This window comes from Piliocolobus tephrosceles, chromosome 13 (genome assembly GCF_002776525.5).
Source record: "Piliocolobus tephrosceles isolate RC106 chromosome 13, ASM277652v3, whole genome shotgun sequence".
In the NCBI taxonomy this organism is placed as follows: Eukaryota; Metazoa; Chordata; class Mammalia; order Primates; family Cercopithecidae; genus Piliocolobus; species Piliocolobus tephrosceles.
Genome location: NC_045446.1, coordinates 15,705,054 through 15,722,279, shown reverse-complemented (window position 1 = coordinate 15,722,279; position 17,226 = coordinate 15,705,054). Strand labels below are relative to the sequence as shown.

General features: G+C 51.5%; 2 protein-coding genes and 1 non-coding gene across 3 annotated transcripts in view; 1 reads left to right on the top strand and 2 right to left on the bottom strand.

Annotated features, from left to right (window-relative positions):
* Nucleotides 1-181: 181 nt before the first annotated feature.
* Nucleotides 182-10,052, bottom strand: SSRP1 (structure specific recognition protein 1). Its single transcript, XM_023215609.2, has 17 exons — nt 9,900-10,052; nt 9,252-9,424; nt 8,648-8,833; nt 7,610-7,715; nt 7,126-7,316; nt 6,791-7,021; nt 6,549-6,652; nt 6,318-6,446; nt 5,835-6,056; nt 5,038-5,110; nt 4,473-4,611; nt 4,274-4,319; nt 2,515-2,644; nt 1,916-2,086; nt 1,627-1,715; nt 895-1,081; nt 182-672 (listed from the first exon to the last, which is right to left on the bottom strand). The coding sequence occupies exons 2-17, from the start codon at nt 9,303-9,305 to the stop codon at nt 601-603; spliced, it is 2,130 nt and encodes a 709-aa protein (XP_023071377.1). The 5' UTR covers nt 9,306-9,424; nt 9,900-10,052; the 3' UTR covers nt 182-600.
* LOC111544998 lies at nt 3,073-3,172 on the bottom strand. Its single transcript, XR_002732311.1, has one exon. It is a non-coding gene; the product is annotated as a small nucleolar RNA U13 (small nucleolar RNA).
* A 2,144-nt stretch (nt 10,053-12,196) lies between the features above and the next one.
* P2RX3 (purinergic receptor P2X 3) overlaps nt 12,197-17,226 on the top strand; it is a 34,055-nt gene continuing 29,025 nt past the window's right edge. Inside the window, exon 1 of the mRNA XM_023215610.3 lies at nt 12,197-12,516. Within this exon, the coding sequence (XP_023071378.1) occupies nt 12,398-12,516 (119 nt within the window). The 5' untranslated portion in view covers nt 12,197-12,397. The remainder of the gene's footprint in view (nt 12,517-17,226) is intronic.

Sequence of the window (17,226 nt, the reverse complement as noted above, 5' to 3'; positions counted from 1 at the left end):
GGCCCATCCGGGCAGAGGCGGGTGAAAACCAATGCTTCTCCAGCCGGGAACAGAACAGGATGTGCCTCGAGACTTGCTTCCCGGCTGGCCAGGGGTCTGCCCAGTCTGACCAAGGCAGTAAACACCACCAATAAAAGTAGGAACAACAAACCAGGGCTACAAAGAAAGCATAAAGACATGGTTTCCAAAGTCAGTTCCCTTTATTAAATCATTTTCACAGACCAGAAATACAAAATAAAAGTAGAAATAGGCCCCAGGTAGGAGCTACAGGCCTGGCCTCACATGACCCCCGCTCCAGCAACTTGAACAGGACCAGCAGCAGCTACATCCTTAATTAAGGTCGGGAAAGTAAGATGAGGATTTTGATCCTGCATTGCCCTGCCTCCCAGCCTCTCTCTCCCCAAATTATAAACAGCCATCCTTGGGAAGCAGCAGAGTTAAGAAGTCTCCCCACGGCCCTAGTGACATACACACCAGCAGGAGAGCATGTTCAGATGGCACAGAATCCAGGGACTACATTTCATGAGGAGAAACGGGTACCAAAATGTAGGGAGTCTGGGGGTGTGAGAAGGCAAGCGCAAAGAGAACCTTCCTCCGTTTCTACTCATCGGATGCTGACGCCGAGTCCTCTGAGCTGGGGGGAGTACTGGCTAGTTCTTCTTCTTCAGAGTCCTGAAAACCAAAGGTGTCTTAAGGGAAAAGGTGGAGTCCTGGGTGCCCCACCCAGTCTTCAGTGAAGGGCCGGCAATTTCCTACCGCCCAACTACAGCACCCACCTTCAGAACCTCAGAATTCCACCGTCCACTCCAACTCATTACTCTTACAGACCAACCCCACACAGACACACATGCCCCTCACCCTGCCCAGCCCACAGCCCCCACACTCCTGCCGCACCTCGCTCCTCCTCCTCTTCTTTTTGCTCTTGTTCTCTCCCGAAGAGCTCTCATCACTAGACACAAACTCTTTGCTCTTGAAGCTCTCGCTTAGCTGCCTTGAGGATGACTTGGATGATGAGCCCCTAGAGGGCGTGGATTTCTTTTCCATCTTTACCTTTACTTTCTTCTTCTTCTTTGACTTGTCCCTGTATTGGCAAGAGGGAAGAGGAGCTAGGCCTTCAGGTCCCCTATCACCATGACCAAACCTCTCCCACCTTTAACAAGGCCTTTCTCAATCCCAGCCACACAGCCCATTTCACTCTGAACGTAAATAGCCATGTCAGCCTGAAGGGCACCAAGGGAGAGTATCATGAGTACACCACAAGAATCAGAGGGCATAGGCTAAAGCAGCCCCATATGCAAAACCTACTTGACATTTCTTGCTGTATCTTTTAGAGTTCATGTGAATTGTGCACTGCACTCCATAATAGTTTTTTCGTTCCCCCAGACCTTCAAATAGTCCACGAAAATGGGCCATATTTCCCCAGTGACTTGAATGCCCTATCGTATCACCCATACTTGGGCAATGGCCTACCCAGGTTTGAGAAGCACTACCCTACTGCAGTCAGAAGCATATCTGCTGTCTTTAACTTTCCAATGCTCAACTTCGGCCTGTATAAAAAACAAAAAACAAACAAAAAAAAAAACCTGCCACAAAAATCAGTGACTGGGCCACGTTCTCGACACTCACCTCTTAGAAGACTCGCCTCGGCCCCCTTCATATTCTTTCATGGCTTTTTCATATTCCCTCCTGGCATCCTCAGCCTTGCGATCCCACTCCTGTCTCACACACACAGAAAAAAACAGTGAAGAATAAGACCTCCCCCGTCTCCCCTCTCCCCTGATGCAGGCAAAATCGATACAGAAAGTCCCACCAATGGCTCATACTGCTCCCCTATCAGTCTCATACACTCACCACGCCAAGACAGCGCCTCTCGCCAGCCCATGAGAGGCATCAACCCTCCTCTGCTGCTACTCACCTCTTTCTTCTCTTTGGACATTCCCTTCCAGATCTCGCCTGCCTTCTTGGAAAGATCTGTGATGCTGATGCCAGGATGGTCTGACTTGATCTTCTCTCGGCTGGCATTGAGCCATAGCATGTATGCAGACATGGGCCTCTTCGGGGCATTGGGGTCTTTGCCCTTCTTCACCTACATAAGAACCCAAATGCCTTCAGCTATTTCCCATAGAACCCATACATTTTCCCAAATAAATTATTTAGATCACTTAACTTGGAGAAAAAGTGGAGGACTAAATAGCATCAGGCGAGACGAGTGCTCCCCAAGGGCAAGGATAGTAACTCCTTCCCCTCTGCAATTCAGTGCCTAGCTTACCAGGACAGAAGCCCATCTCCTAATTCAGACCTTCCAGAAGCTTATTAATCTCAGGGCTAGTGAGAACAATTTCTAAGAAGATACCCCTCAAGGCTATAATCATTGGCTACAAAAAACAGCCGCAAGGAAGACCAATGGACAGGTCCTACTGGTGGTGGACAGGAGAAGGTAAAGAGAATGCCTCCCACCCTCCCCCACCCCCGCCCACGGCACCACAGACAGCCCCTCCCATCTCCAGTCTGCACCTCCACAGGCTTCTTGCGGCTCTTGCGGTCCTTGGCCATCTTGGCCTTTTTGAGCTGTTTCCGCTTCTTCTCATCCCGGTCACTGTCGCCCTCATTACTGGAGGAGCTGGCTGAGGCATTGCTGTCAAACCTGCCAGAGAGCAAGCCAGGCTTAGACTTGAGGAGGGAAGACAGGACCCCATGGCCTCAAGGCAGGAGGAAAACAAATCCAAAGATACCCACCCAAAAGGGTCAAGGGAGGAAGACCAGAGGACAGTATCCACCACCAATCCCCAACACTGCTTCCTCCATTCACTGAGGTGGCTCCAGCCATGCCCTCTCCAGACCCAGCCACAGCAATGGGTTACTTGATCAGAATTAATGAATGAAAAACAATCAATGAGCTTCAGCTGAGCTCCCTGGGCATGGCCAAACCAGGTCCTGGTCCATTCGCAAGACACCATGGGCAGAAACCCTGCCTCATTCATGCCTGGAACATGGCCCAAATCCACTTCACCACTTCCTTCGGAGTAATCACCTTAATCTACCCTTTAGTCTTTTTTGTCTTTTTTTTTTTCGTGTCAGATGGGTAATGTGTCAACATCATAACACGGCTGGAGGGCGGCACGTTGCACACACGCACGTAACACCCAGCCATGTTCATGAACTACAAAAGGATCGGCCCCTCCAGTCTTTTCTGATGAAAAGATAATCAGTTACTACAAAAAGAAGAAAACCAACTTAAGTCCAACCCAGTACCTACCCCTGTAATTGACAGTCTTATCTGATATATGTGAAACGCCTCAAAAAATGGAACTACCTTACACCTGTATGCTGCTGGACAGTTTTCAAGGCACTTTCATTAAACTTTCATACACCTTCATAAACTTGTGGCAGGCTAAACTAGTGGACTCCTGTCGGATGTTTTTTTGCTGCCTGACATTCTTTGGCAATCCTTCTGGATTAAGAGAGCAGAGTCCCAATTTCCTGTTGGGAACCACCTTGCCCCCACTCAGGAGGGGCTCACCCCAACCACAGGCTCTAAGGGTGGGCACTTGGCCTATTTCTGGCCCATCAGACCCTGGCCCATCCTAACAACTCAGGCTAGGAAGGGGCAGGTAACCACTCTGTTCACTATGCTGTTCACCAAAAGAGGCGCTTCTGGTGGTGGTTAAATCAGTAAGATGAAGCCTGCCCTGAGCTGCTGAGAGTCACTGGGCACCCCATGGGGCAAACCTATTTTGAATTACGGAAATCAGAAGAAATAGATTTGAGCGCCTGAATCCAGTAGTGTCTGAAATCAATTAAATCCTCAGACTCTGCAGTAACATGAACTTATGAAATTCCCTTTTATATGTTTCCTTTTAAAGTGAGAGTGAGTCACATTTCTGACACTGCTAATAAAAAGTCAGTACTACTGCATTTCTACCGATGAGGAAACTGAGATTCAATGACTTACTCGACAACCTCCAGGAAGTAAGTGACAAGCACCAGCTCTCATTCCCATTCTCTCCTCATCCAACTACGAACCAGCCCTGACTGGCATATTCAGGGTGGTATGGCCACAGACCCCACTATACTTTTCTGACTTCAAAATGTGCCTTGCACTTACGAAGCCCTTGACAATTTCCAAAACATTTTGTGTATCACCTCATTGGAGGTCACTCTCCCATTCTGGGTCAGTAGCTAATGCTGGGACATGAGAAATGTCCAGAAATCTTCTGGTCCTTTAAGCTTATGGGTCACCATCTTATCCCCACAAGGTACCACCAAAACTCACTCCTCTGCCACATCTTCCTCCTCTTCACCTGGGTTGAATGACTCATCTGAAAAAGGGCACAGGATGCATCAGCTTCCGCCCCAATGGAAATCCCCACCCCCTCACCCAGACACCCAGCTCTGGCCCAAGGGTGAGTCCAGCCCGGGCCACAGCAAGGACCATCTGACCATCCTCGTGCTCAGCACGGAGGCTAACCCACCGGTTTCTTCTCCCGAGTCATCGCTGCTGTCATTGGCATTCTCCTCCCGGATCTTGCCTTCCTCCTTCATCCTCTCCAAGTAGGCATCATGCTGGTCCTCATCAGAGTCGGCATATTCATCGTAGCTTGGGTTCATGCCCTAGCCAGGGAAGAGTTCACAGTGGGGCCAACTCACCCTCGAGCCAGAATCCCTGCACACTCAAAAGCACACCCCCATGCCTGTCAAGTCAGAGCAGCAGCTCCCAGAAGACCTGGGGCTGGATTGTCCACACACAGCCAACGTGCAGGGCCTACGCCCAAGTACTTCCTGCCAACTGGGTTAGTCCAAGCCCCAAGCCCCTCCCTCTCCCAGCCCCACGGGGGGGCTCCTGAGGGGCTGCATAGACTGGTCTAAGGTCATGCAGAGGAAACCTGCACCAGGAGGGGGAAAGGGTCACACGCACCTCTTTTTTCTATAAGGGTAAGAAGAGAAGAAAGAGTGAAAAAGAAGCCGGAAAAAATCTCCACCCCTTTCTCCCCTACAGAAAGACCAGGAGAGGGTCTCATCCTCCCCACACAGAAGTACCTCTTTCAATCCTCGGTTCTTGATGTTGAGTTTTTTCGCGTTGACAAAATCAAACAGTTTCCCATACTCCTCCCTGTGAGGGGACACGGACCATGTTATCAGAGAGGTCGTGCTGACACAGGGGCAGACTAAACAACGTTCTGATTCCATGAGCTGGGGTAGACTGTGGAGCCTGGAGTTCTTGACCATGCTACCCAACAGCTTAGAGACCCCCAGAGGACAGCAGTAAGGCAGAGCCAGAGTCTGACATTAGTCCTGAAAGAGGAACCTGCATGGCAGTGAAGAGCTCTGGGAAAGAAAAGGCAGGGAGGGGTGCGCACCTGTTTACCACATAAGCTCAGGGCGGAGTAAGTGTGGGGCAGGGGATGTGGTCATCTGTCTTCATACTTCACAAGGTTGATATGAGGATTACACGTGAAAAGGCTTATAAAACGTCTAGCTCACAGTGAGCACTCAATAAGCATTAGCTGCTATGTTCTCAGGCACAAAGCTCATCCCAGGAAAGAAAGAGATAGCATTTCCATCATGGTGGGGAGTGGAGGAGAAAAAAGGTCAGCAGTGAAGACATGTAGCTTTCGAAATACAGAAAACGTTGTTTGTTTTTTTTTAAAGACCAGAAAGAAAGCAATGGAGAGGTTTCTAAAGTCTGAGCACTCCAGGGAAAATGACCAAATCCTGATGTAGCAGAAGAAAAATTCTGCTCTAGGGTTGGAGAGTGCCGCAGGCCATGCCGGGCTTCCTGGACAAAGCTGGCTCAGGACCAGGATGCCCAGAAAGTGACGGGTGGAGGTTCTCACCTCTCAATGCTGCTGAAGGTATACTGAGTGCCCTGCTTGGTCTCAATTTCAAAGTCAAAGGAACGAGTCGTAGTGGTACCACGAGCAAAGTTGACAAAGGAGATCTCGTCGAAGCGGATGTGTACAGGTGGCTTGTGGACGTAGATGAAGCCCCGCTCCAGCGGGTAGAGCAGTCCTGAGCTCGCCTTGTAGGAACAGGTAATGCACTGGGCCCCTGAGTGCCTGACAGAGGGTGCAGGGAGCCTGGTTAGTGCCAACCTCAGCAGAGGCAAAGGGTACATCTAGCAGCAGCGACACGTGTGCTCGTGTCCTCGACTAAGTAAACCTCACTGAGCTGTTCTGACAGAGGCGCTGACACCTGTTGTGACACAAGGTCCCATCCAGGCCTCTAACAGGCTGCATTCCCATCTCAGGAGGGGTTTACCAAGGAGACACAGCATTTCCCATACCGGGCAGGGCAGGATCCCAGGCCCACACTCTCACCCTTGGAAGTTGCCTGGCACTGTGATCTTGCGGTTCACCAGCGCTTTCATGACCCGGCTGACCATCTCATAGAGGGATCCTGACATGTTCTTGGTGAGGCGACCCTCAAAGCGCTTCTCCACTTCTTCCCTACAAAGACAGCAAGGTGAGGTCACAACACTACTGCCTTCTAATGGCACACCTGTCTCCTGCCTGGACAGTGGCAGGAAACGAGTCCAGGGAGACACTCACTCGTTCATGTTCAGAGTCAACGAAATGTCCTCGTCCTTGGAGAAGAGGAGGATGAGGAAGTGGTAGCGAGTCTGGCCTTGCTTGATTGGGGGGTCCAGGCTGATCTAGTAAGGAAGAGCACCAATTGATACTCTACAACAACTTGCGATTCACTAACATAGAATTCTGCACACCAGTGAGGTCTGTCTACTTCACAGGTCCGCAAAAACCACGATTATCCAGCCATAGGGGTTTCTGCTTACCACAAAGAACATCTGTCGCTGGTCCTTGTGGGGTAACAAAAACAGACGCAGTACTGTGGTGTAGGGGATCTTGTAGTCAAAGGTCTTGCCATGCAGGTGCAGAAAGGTGGGGTAGATCCGAATGTCGTAACGACCTCGAGGAGTCAGACACTGCAGCTCCCGGAAGATGCAGATGGCATCTCCCGTGGCCTGGATTACATCCGCCTTCGACAACACATTCTGGGCAAAGGCCTGCAAAAAGCACACATCGCTAACCAAGCAGCAGGCCCTGCTCCCAGGCCAGCCAATGCCTGCTCAGCACCATCTGCTGCCGAGGCAACTAGGGGACGCCTCACCTCAACGGGGTCCACACCATCCTCCTGGGTGGGAGGGACGTAGAAGCGCACCTCCATGAGAGACACCTCTGCGTCATCGTTTTGGTGGAATTCCAGTGTCACCTCATTCTTGCCAGTGGTGCACTGGGACACGTTGCTGAGGGGTATTTCAAAGACTGGCTGCTCACCAATGTCAAAGGAAAGCAGCTGCCCTGTGAGGAAAGCGCTTATCAAGCCACAAGCTCCTCCCCTTAAGTCTGCATAAGCAACATTCCCACCAAACTGAGTTCCACAGAGACAGGATACCGGGGTTAGTCTCTTTACACTGTAACCCCAACCCCAGCACAGTGCCCAGTATACTGTAGGTACTCAATAAACACATGAGGAACATGCAAACATATAGGAAACCAGAGACAGTGGCAGAAGGAAAAGAGCAAAACAAGTAAAAGGCTGAAACCCTTCACCCTACCTTCCTCCCCAAACCTCAGTCTTCCCCAGGACTCACCACCAAATTTCACCGTCCCCCAGTTCCAGCCCTTCACACAAAGGTCCTTCTCCATTAGCTCAAGGCGATAGTGAGTTTTGAAGAAATCAGAGAGTTTCTCAAACTCCTGTGGGTGGAGGGAAGAAAAGAAAGCACAATCCCAGTAAACCCTGGTGGCCTTATCTACTTGAATGTCCTGGGATTATCTATTTCTGAGAAACTACCTCCAAATAGGCTTTATAAGAAACCCATGCTGACTTAGTAACCCAGCTCTAACATTGTTTAAAAGATTGTTGAGAGAGGTTGCTTCTAGCCACTGGATCTGACATTCCTGGTTATGGGCCATCTGACTTTATAAACTTTGTATAGGTATTATTTTAACGAAAGTGGAAATCAAAATCAAATAAAGCCTTTAACTCAAGCAGTTCAAAATGGAAAACAAAACCCACACTTTAAGACATCAAGCTAGCCAGGCGCAATGGCTCATGCCTGTAATCTCAACGCTTTGGGAGGCCAAGGTGGGCGATCCCTTGAGTCTGACAGCTCAAGATCAGACTGGGTAACGTGGCGAAACCCCGTTTCTACCAAAAATTATGAAAAATCAGCTGGGCATGGTGACGTGTGCCTGTGGTACCAGATATTCAGGAGGCTGAGGTGGAAGGATTACTTGAACCCAGGAGGCAGAGGCCACAGTGAGCCGAGATTGCGCCACTGCACTGCAGCCTGGGTGACAGAGCGAGGCCGTCTCAAAAAACACACACACACACACACACACACACAAAAAGACATCAAGCTAAGAATCTGAACCTTGATAAAAGTCACAGGTAGAAACTACTATCTAAATCAAGACAGAAGAAAATCTTCTGGAGTCAAGGCACACAGCAATTCACAAGACTTCAACACTCAAAGCCGAACACTGATTGCCTCGTGGCCTCACAGTCCTGCTCTGAGGAGCCCAAACTAGCAATCACAGGGTTACATGAGGAAGGAACCTCGAGTCTCTAGATTAAAACAAGATGATGCAGTAAAAAGGGGATTTATAGCTATGGGACAGCTCACCGATTCTCGGAAGCCATCATACTTGTAGACATGGCCATTCTTTGTAAGCAGTTTAAGTCCATGGCCCAGAGCAACACGGCGCCAGATGCCTTCCGTTAACTCCCCAGCCTGGATGTTGTCCACTTTGCCCGTCTTGCTGTTCTTGAAGATGATGCCCTGGCGGCTCAACCTCAGTCGACCATCATTCTGTAAGAAAAGCAGGCCCAGATGCATGGGGACAGTACACAGCATGTCCTGGGTACAGTTCTACCCAACACACTTTCCGGCTGCGAGTGGGCTAGCCAGATTATCAACGCAGGAGCAACAGCTGAGGTGCAAGGAGTCTAGATTCCAAACCAGGCTCTGGTATCGAGAACCCTTAACAGATTCTCAGTTTCCTCATTTGTAAAACAGGAATTGGGAACTGGAGAGCATATACGGTCCCTACAACTCTGAGACTCTCTCTCACTCAGCATTGCCTCGTGTTGGGGGAGACACTAGGTACACATTATACTGAGTCCTCTTTTTCCAAAATAACGTTACCAAAGCAAGCTCTCATTAATGGACAAAAACTCTGCTCTCCTTGCTTCTCTCTACTTGCATCAGCTGTCCAAGCCATTCTCACCATGGAGCCTTTCACCTCCTGATAGATGTCGTTGAACTCCAGTGTCTCTGCCATGTCGACCCCTGCCCGTGGTGGCCTGGGCAGAGCCCCGGGCTGCACAAGGGAAACCGAGTAAACTGGGGGCTGGGCCCCAGCTCCTGAGTGGGTGGGCGGAAGCTCAGCAGGTTGGGAATCTGAATTCAAGAGGAAGACAGATAAGCATCAGAGATAGCACCTGGCTGTGCCCACGGATGGAGCCAAGCAGCAACTCCCAACCGTGCCCGGGATGTCTCAGGATTTCCTCTGCCTGGAAACCTACAGACGCACGCTGCAGTGCTCGAGGGTCCAGGCCCAAGCCCAGGTGGAGAACGGGGCCTGGAATACCGCTGACACCCAACCCGACGCCCTCTCTAGCCGCTCTGGCGGGAGCCATGGCAACGAGCAGCGGAACCCCAGGGTCGGCCCGGAGCCCGCACCTCGCACGCGCCCCAATCCAGCTCAGAGTGCAGGGTTTCCCTCGCAGCGCTCCCGGGCCCCCGGTTCACCCCCGCCCCACAGGATGGATTCGCCCGCTCCCCGCGGTTTCGAACGCGGAATGGTCCATGTCGAACGTCCCTTGGGGGAGGGGCGCCCCTGCCTTCCTGGGACCGGGGGGCGATCACAACCTACCTCTTCAGGCTGCAGCCTCGCTAGGGCCCCGGCGCAGGAGGTGGGCGCACTGGGGGGACGCGGGGGGGGGCGGGGGATGGGGGGGACACCGGGGAAGCTTTTCCCGCGTGCGCGGCCCCGCGTCCCGCCACCGGAAGCCGTGCACGGGCCACAGAGACGACGAGCTGGCTAGAGAGACGCGAGCCCGGCCCGCCTGCGAGACAGTCGCATAGAGCGACTCTGGAGGACCTGAGGGAAGAGTAGTTGCCGTGAAGTCTCTCTCACCCGGGTGGAATCTGCCTAGAAAATTTGTTAGGGCTCTTTAGAAACTACAGACACTTCTTCAGTGGAGACTAGATACTGAAGAAAAATTGTGTAGTTTTATTGTATCAGACTTAGATTAGTACACGGATGGGGTGGGGGTGTGTATTGGAATGATGCGTGCCCGTTTCTCTGCAAAGTAGTTTCTGTGTCATGGAAAGGAGTCGATGGAACACGAAGGAAAGTATTTGAACAGTTGCGGGAAGAAACGACCTCTCGCACTGGCTGCGGAGAGAATGCGGGTGTTGGTGTCACCGTGGGTGCACTGCTTTCTGGCTGACCTGTCAAGTTCACTGTCTACACCCCAAATTTTCACATCCCTAACCGAAATGTATAGGTCCCCCCAAGAGGCTGGCAAATGGCCGTATCCAGTTCAAGTCCTGATATCAGATTCACTTTGGAGCCAGAACTGATTTGAAACCACGTCATCCTGGGGTTGCGGAAGCCAGGTCTCCCTCGTATAGTCCCAGAGTGCATTTTTGCAACATCAGAGACCAGACCTGGAAAATATATTTTAGTTTTTCTACCCCAGCCTCCTTTTACTGATGGGAATACTGAGACCCAAAAGGGAGTGAGTTGCCCAGGGTGTCAGCGCGTTGGCAACAAGGCTAGGACCCAGACCTCCTTACCACCACCAGTCCAGATATCTTCTGTCATAATCACAGTGACTGTATGTTCAGAATGATTGATATGTGTCCTACATGAAGACATTAGTACAGAATATGTAAACTCAAGATTTCCCTGACAATCAGTACACCAGCTTGCTAACTCAATCCTGAGGTAAGAGACAACAGGAATGCACCCTTCTCCCCTGAATTCATAGCTTTAACCTCTGAGTAGTGGCTATTCCAGCATTATCTAGCAATATAAATTCCACTGGGTTTAATAAATAGATATTGAGGACCTATTACTAATTTAGCACACTTCTCGGATTTGAGGAAACTTGAACAAGACGAAAACATCCCTGGCTGGGCACAGTCTCTACCAAAAATACAAAAATTAACTGGGCATGGTGGCACATGCCTGTAATCCCAGCTACCTGGGGTGCTGAGGTGGGAGGATCGTTTGAAACCAACAGGCAGAGGTTGCAGTGACCTGTAATCCCAGCACTTGGGGAGGCCGAGGTAGGCAGATCACTTGAGGTCAGGAGTTCAAGACCAGCCTGGCCAATGTGGAAGCCCCGTCTCTATTAAAAATACAAAAATTAGCCAGGCATGGTGGTGGGTGCCTATAATCCCAGCTACTTGGGAGGCTGAGGCACAAGAATTGCTTGAACCCAGGAGACAGAGGTTGCAGTGAGCTGAGATTGCGCCACTGCACTCTAGTCTGGGCAACAGAGTGAGTCTCTGCCAAAAAAAAAAAAAGAAAGAAAAAGAAAAAGAAAAAGAAAAGGAAGGAAGGAAGAAAAGAAAGAGAAGGAAGGAAGGAAGGAAGGCCGACCCAGCCCCAACCTTTCGGGAAAACATAATCTAACAAATGATTTTGATAAATAAACTGACAAAAAAAAAAAAAAGGAGTGCTAACTGCTATGCTACAGGTAGAATGAAACTCATTACCAACTGGAGTTAGAAATATGTGAGTCTTTACTCATCACACCCCAGAAGACCCAGAAAAACTTTCAAGAGACCCTCTCCCCCTGACCCATGCCACCGGGGGCAACTCAGGAAAGGAGGGGACGGCTGCAGCACTGGGTGGAATTTGGCTGGCACTCAGGAATGAAGGGGGTCCTCAGTTCAGGCAGGCTGTTAGGTGACTAGGGGATGGGAAATTGCAAAGGGCTTTAGGGAGAGTGTGAGCAGCTGGTGAGCTGGGATGAGGATGCTGCAGAAGAGAACAGAACAGAAACAGTAGACAGAGTGCAGATAAAACATTAGTCCCAGAGGGCTCCAGCCAGCTACATCCCAGGCAATCAGGAGCCCAGGATTGGAGACCCCACCCCTGCTGTGACATCACAGGGGAGTGGGGTGGAGACGAACAAAAAGGGGGTCCCCCGCCCTGGTCTCTTGGAAGCCAGAGTATCAAGAGAAGAGAGAACCTGACTAGGGTTGCCTGGCTTAAAGGGACAGGCTCCCCATTCCTCCGACCCCTCTAAGCTGCCCCCTCCAGGTCGTGATCCTGTCTCCCTGTCCTGTAGGACCTCCCTCTCCTGAGGCCACCACTGGGCCCCCTTCTGAGTGTCCCCTGAGCACTCTCTCAGTATGAACTGCATATCCGACTTCTTCACCTATGAGACCACCAAGTCGGTGGTTGTGAAGAGCTGGACCATCGGGATCATCAACCGAGTAGTTCAGCTTCTGATCATCTCCTACTTTGTGGGGTGAGTCTGTGGCCCTTCAGGTCCCTGGCGGGGTGGGCTGCCTGGCATCCCGTCTTCACCCTCCTGCCTCAGAAACCTGCATCCAGCTTCCTGAGCTCCTCCCCTCCTGGGGAAACACTTTCTTCTGTGGAGGCGAGTCCTAAAGACTGGCCTCTGCCACCCCGCCTAGGACCTGAATTCACCCAGATGAATTCTTTTCCCAGTTCATCCTCCAGGGTTGAGAGTGGTTTCAAGACACACACTCGGAGGAGTAGGGTCCCTGCCCTGGCACTGCCCTCCACCGAGGGAGGGCTCAGGAGCTCCATCTCCACCCTCCCTGCTCTCATCTCTCCAACCAGAGAACAGGCAGACCCCCTCCCACATCTTCAAATTCCCCTCAGTCAACTCTTCGGGGTCTCAAAAAGACAAGACAGCACAGAAATAGGGAAGGGAAGGTACTAAGACAAGGGGGTGATGGCCGGGAGGGAGAGAGAGAACTGGGCCCATTTCAGAGTGAGGAATTTCCTTCTGGCATGGATGGGTGAGATGGTGAGAGAGAGAAGGGCAAGGGAGAAGCCCTGTGCTCTTGAAGGGGAGGACAAGGAGGGAACTAACTGTCCCCTGATGAGGAAGCAAACACAGGCCCAAGGGAAGAGTGGCCAAGGAGAAAAGGAGCTTTTCTGAACGCAGTGCAGCTTCCTCTCCAGGAATCCAGAAATGCTCCCCTTTGTCAAAAAGCAAAAGTTCCCCACCTCTCCCTGACCCTGTGCCCATCCTAGCAGTTGCTTAAGAGCCAGGAAGGTGCAAGCATCCCCTCTCAGCCCCACCGCCTGGAAGCACACACCTACACACACACACACACACACACACACAGGCACGCGCGCACGCACACACAAAGGGCTGTGGAGCAGACAATGGCTGGGGAAGAATGCAGGTCCTATCTTTCTTGTGGTCATTTCCATTCACTAGTGGGCACCAGGAAATACAGGCAGAAACCGCGAAGGTTTTCTTTCCTGGGGTGTGGGTCTCCAATCTTACGCTGTTCTTTGAGACAATGGGTCTGTGCATTCGAGGCAGCAAGCCACTGACTGTTAGGAGTTAGTTCAAGTGGGTCAAAGGAGGATCCTGTGTGACTGTGGGCTGAAGTTGCAAGCAAGACTGCTTGCCTGAAAAGTTGAAGTTTATGTGAGGGTGTGGAGGGAAAGGTGGCTAGATGTGACTTTTTAGGTGATTTTTTGCTCTGTGTGCTGGGCAAGCACTGGTAGGCTTCAGTGGGCAGGTATTGTAAAAAGGCTGCACCATCCAGTGCTCCTTTGGGAGATTTTAGAAAAGGGATTCAAGCTTTGGAATAGCATTAAATGGCCATGAAGTTCCCTTCCAATGTTGAGGTTTTGTGAGATACGAGGTTTGCAAATGTTCGCTGTCTGCATCTCCAGAGCTTGGCTCAAAGTTGGTTCTTAAATGTTCTGTGTTCACGTGTGTATTCAATGCTGTGGTTGTTTAGAGCCACAAGATGGTATGTTGGCCCAGGTGAGTGCAAAAGCTGGCTCAGCACATTCCCCATCTGGCCTGGCTCCATTGGCTCCAGGCAGAGATTGATGGGGGATAGAGAGTAGGCTCCTCGACCAGCCCTCTCAGCCCCCACTGCCCTTGTCTCTCTCTCATCATGATCAGATCGAATCCTCCAGGTCTCAGGGCTGGAGCCCAGCCTGCTGGAGCGAGCATGCGAAGCTCTTTGGCATCTTAATTTCCAACCCCATCCATCTCCCAGCCTGACAGCTCCCCATGAGACACTGCCTTCCAGTTACATCAGCGCCCTCTGCAGCCCAGTCCCTTGACCTGAGTCCCATCTCCGTGTATGTGAACCCATGCACGTTATGACTTCATGAGTCCACCGTCATTAATTTAGCAAAAACGTACCAGCATCTCTGCATGCCATGCACTGTGGACTGAGGACGGAATGGTGGGCAAAAGCAGACAGGGTCCTTGCCCTCGTGGGGCTTACAGCAGAAGGCAAGAGATGGGCATTCATCTGATGATGTCCACAAATGTGAAATGTCAACTGTGGCTTGGAGGTGAACAGTTATAGGAGAGCCGCTTCTGTGAAGGTGTTTGGCCTGGTCAGGGAGTAAGGGAAGGTTTTCTGGAGAGGTGACATTTTAGCCAAGACCCGGAGGATGAGTAGGAGCACCCCGGGTGAAAGAGGGAAGGAAGAGAGTTCAGGGCAGAGAAACCCACCTCTGCAAAGGGAAGGAGGCTGGCAAACAGGGGAAAGAAAAGAAGGTCTTTGTGGCTGGAGCCGAGGGAGCAGAGGTGAGTGAGGGTGGTGTACGGTGGATGGGAACACACACAGAGGCCGGACCTCAGACACCCTTAGAGAGCTTTTGTTTTTACAGGAGATGAATAAACAGAAGCCATGGAAGCATTTTAACCCATGTGTCTGTGGGCGCTTTTGTGTGTGCACGCATGTGAGTTTGAGAGAGAGAGACAGACACGATGAGATCTGAGTTGGGAAGAGCACCTGGGCTGATGCGCCTGGAAGTGGAGGGAGTAGGAGTGGGTGCAGGAAAACCTACTAAGCGGCGGTTTATGGAGAAAGGTGACAGTGGCTTGGACCCAACTGAATTTGAAGGGATTTTAAAGGCTATAGTGTTAATATTTCACTGATACTTCAATCTCTTCCCCATCATCCCAACCAGGTCGACCACCTAGACTCTGCCTAACATGAGCCCATCATTTCTCTGAGAACTTCTCAGAAACACACCACCTGGTCATCTTACATACGCTCTCACCCCTGCCTCTGGCCTCAGCTACTTGTCTGTGGTTGACTCCATTTCATCACTGTTTTCCTCTACCCACTCCAGGGCACACAGAAAGGCCTGGACTTACCTGAGGTTTCTCACATCTTTCCTGGGCCCAGGTGGCCATCCCCACTCACCTCTGTGGAGTGGGACTTCCCAAGAGCCCATCCCTGTTCTGGATCTTGTGGGGACCTGAGCAGCTGAAAGAAATCCCTGGGATCTGAGTCCCTGGAAGCAATAGCCTGTGCTTGACCTGAGGTTGATTTCCAGGGCCTTCCTGGAGGAAGCTGCCTCCTTGCAAACTAGCAGTCCAGGGACTTCCCAGGCCTTTGATGCCCCATTGCGCTGAAGGGTCATTGGTGGCCGCTGGAGCCTCTGACCCCGTCGCAGCCCTGCCCTGCCTGCTCTGTTCCTCCCCCATACAAGGCCCATTTCACAAACTCACCATCTGTATGGGCCCATGCTTTGGTTCATAATATTCAGCCTCATTATTCAACTTCAGATCTTAGGCGGGAGTTCAATACATAAAGCGAGGAGCTGCTCTGGTTCAAAGAGAAGGGTCTGGAATCCCGCCTTCTCAGCTCTCCACTCCATCCTCTCAGCCCAAGGTAGCACTGTAAGGCACCTTGTCAGCACAATTAAGTGACAGATATGGTGGGAAGAGCTGTTGGGCTGCCCCATCTTGCTTTTGTTGTTGTTTTGTTTTGTTTTGTTTTGAGACAGAGCTTTGCTCTGTCCCTCAGACCGGAGTGCAGTGGTGCAATCTTGGCTCACTGCAACCTCCACCTCCTGGGTCCAAGCAATTCCCCTGCCTCAGCCTCCCCAGTAGCTGGGATTACAGGCGTGTGCCACGACGCCTGATTTTTTTTGTATTTTTAGTAGAGATGGGGTTTCACCATGTTGGCCAGGCTGGTCTCGAACTCCTGACCTCAAGTGGTCTACCTGCCTCGGCCTCCCAAAGTGCAGGGATTACAGCATGAGCCACCGTGCCTGGCCGGATGCGCCATCTGGACCAGTCATCCTGGTGCAGAGAGAGGAGTGACTTTCACCCTGCCTGCCCTCTCCCCCAATATGGAATACAGAGCACTTGGTTAGAAGCCTGGCTCTGACACCAGCTAGGAGAGGGCCTCCTAAGAGTGATTTCACATCTCTAAGTCTCAGTCCCCATATCTGGAAAATGGATTTAGGAATACCTCCTCCCTGGGAGTTATAGGGAAGGGAGGTAACATATGTCAAGTGCCTTGCAGAGATGGTGACTCAGTAATAGATGGCAACGGTGACTACTTCACAAAGACCCCCCCATCACCCCTCCCCCTTTCCCTCTGCCCAGCTCACACCTTCCTAAGAGACCCCTCTCCTCCTCCCACACACACAGCGTGCACCCTTCACACCCACTCCTCAGCCTCCTCCTTGACTCCCTGGGGGCGGATGGGAGGGTGCTGGGCGTGGCTCTGGCCTCTCTCCTGCACATCCCACCTGCCAAGGAGCTGCCACACGCCTTCCGCTCTATAAATAATAAACCATGAATGCGAGAAGAAAATAGTCAGAGCAGCAGAGTAAATGCCAAGAATTGAAGGCTCAGGCCTGCCCTAGCTCCTGAGCCCTGGCCTCCAGAGACAGACTCAGCCCCTCTGTTCTGGAAATGAAGCATCCCCTTCTTTCTAGCCGCCTTGACGACATCCTCAGGCCCCATGAGGCCATTGAAATTCTTCCACTTGTTATTTGAGTCAAAGAGAGAATTCCAATGCGGCCTCTCCGCCCCACCGGGCACAAGAAGGAGCCTTGAAGGAGGAGGAGGAGGAGGAGGTAGGAGATTGGTTGATTGTTCCTTGGAGTCCTCAGCCCTTTCCTCCTGAGACTTTCCTAAGCCGGGAGATGCTTTCACTGGTGATGGAGCAGGAGCTGGTAGGAAAAGCACAGGGTCGGGTTC

Coding starts and splice junctions, on each gene's coding strand:
- SSRP1 (XM_023215609.2), bottom strand. CDS start 9,305: ATGGCAGAGACACTGGAGTTCAACGACATCTATCAGGAGGTGAAAGGC. Junction 7,317..7,609: donor GGGGACGGTGAAATTTGGTG/GTGAGTCCTGGG, acceptor CTTTCCTCACAG/GGCAGCTGCTTTCCTTTGAC. Junction 1,716..1,915: donor TGTCCAAAGAGAAGAAAGAG/GTGAGTAGCAGC, acceptor TGTGTGAGACAG/GAGTGGGATCGCAAGGCTGA.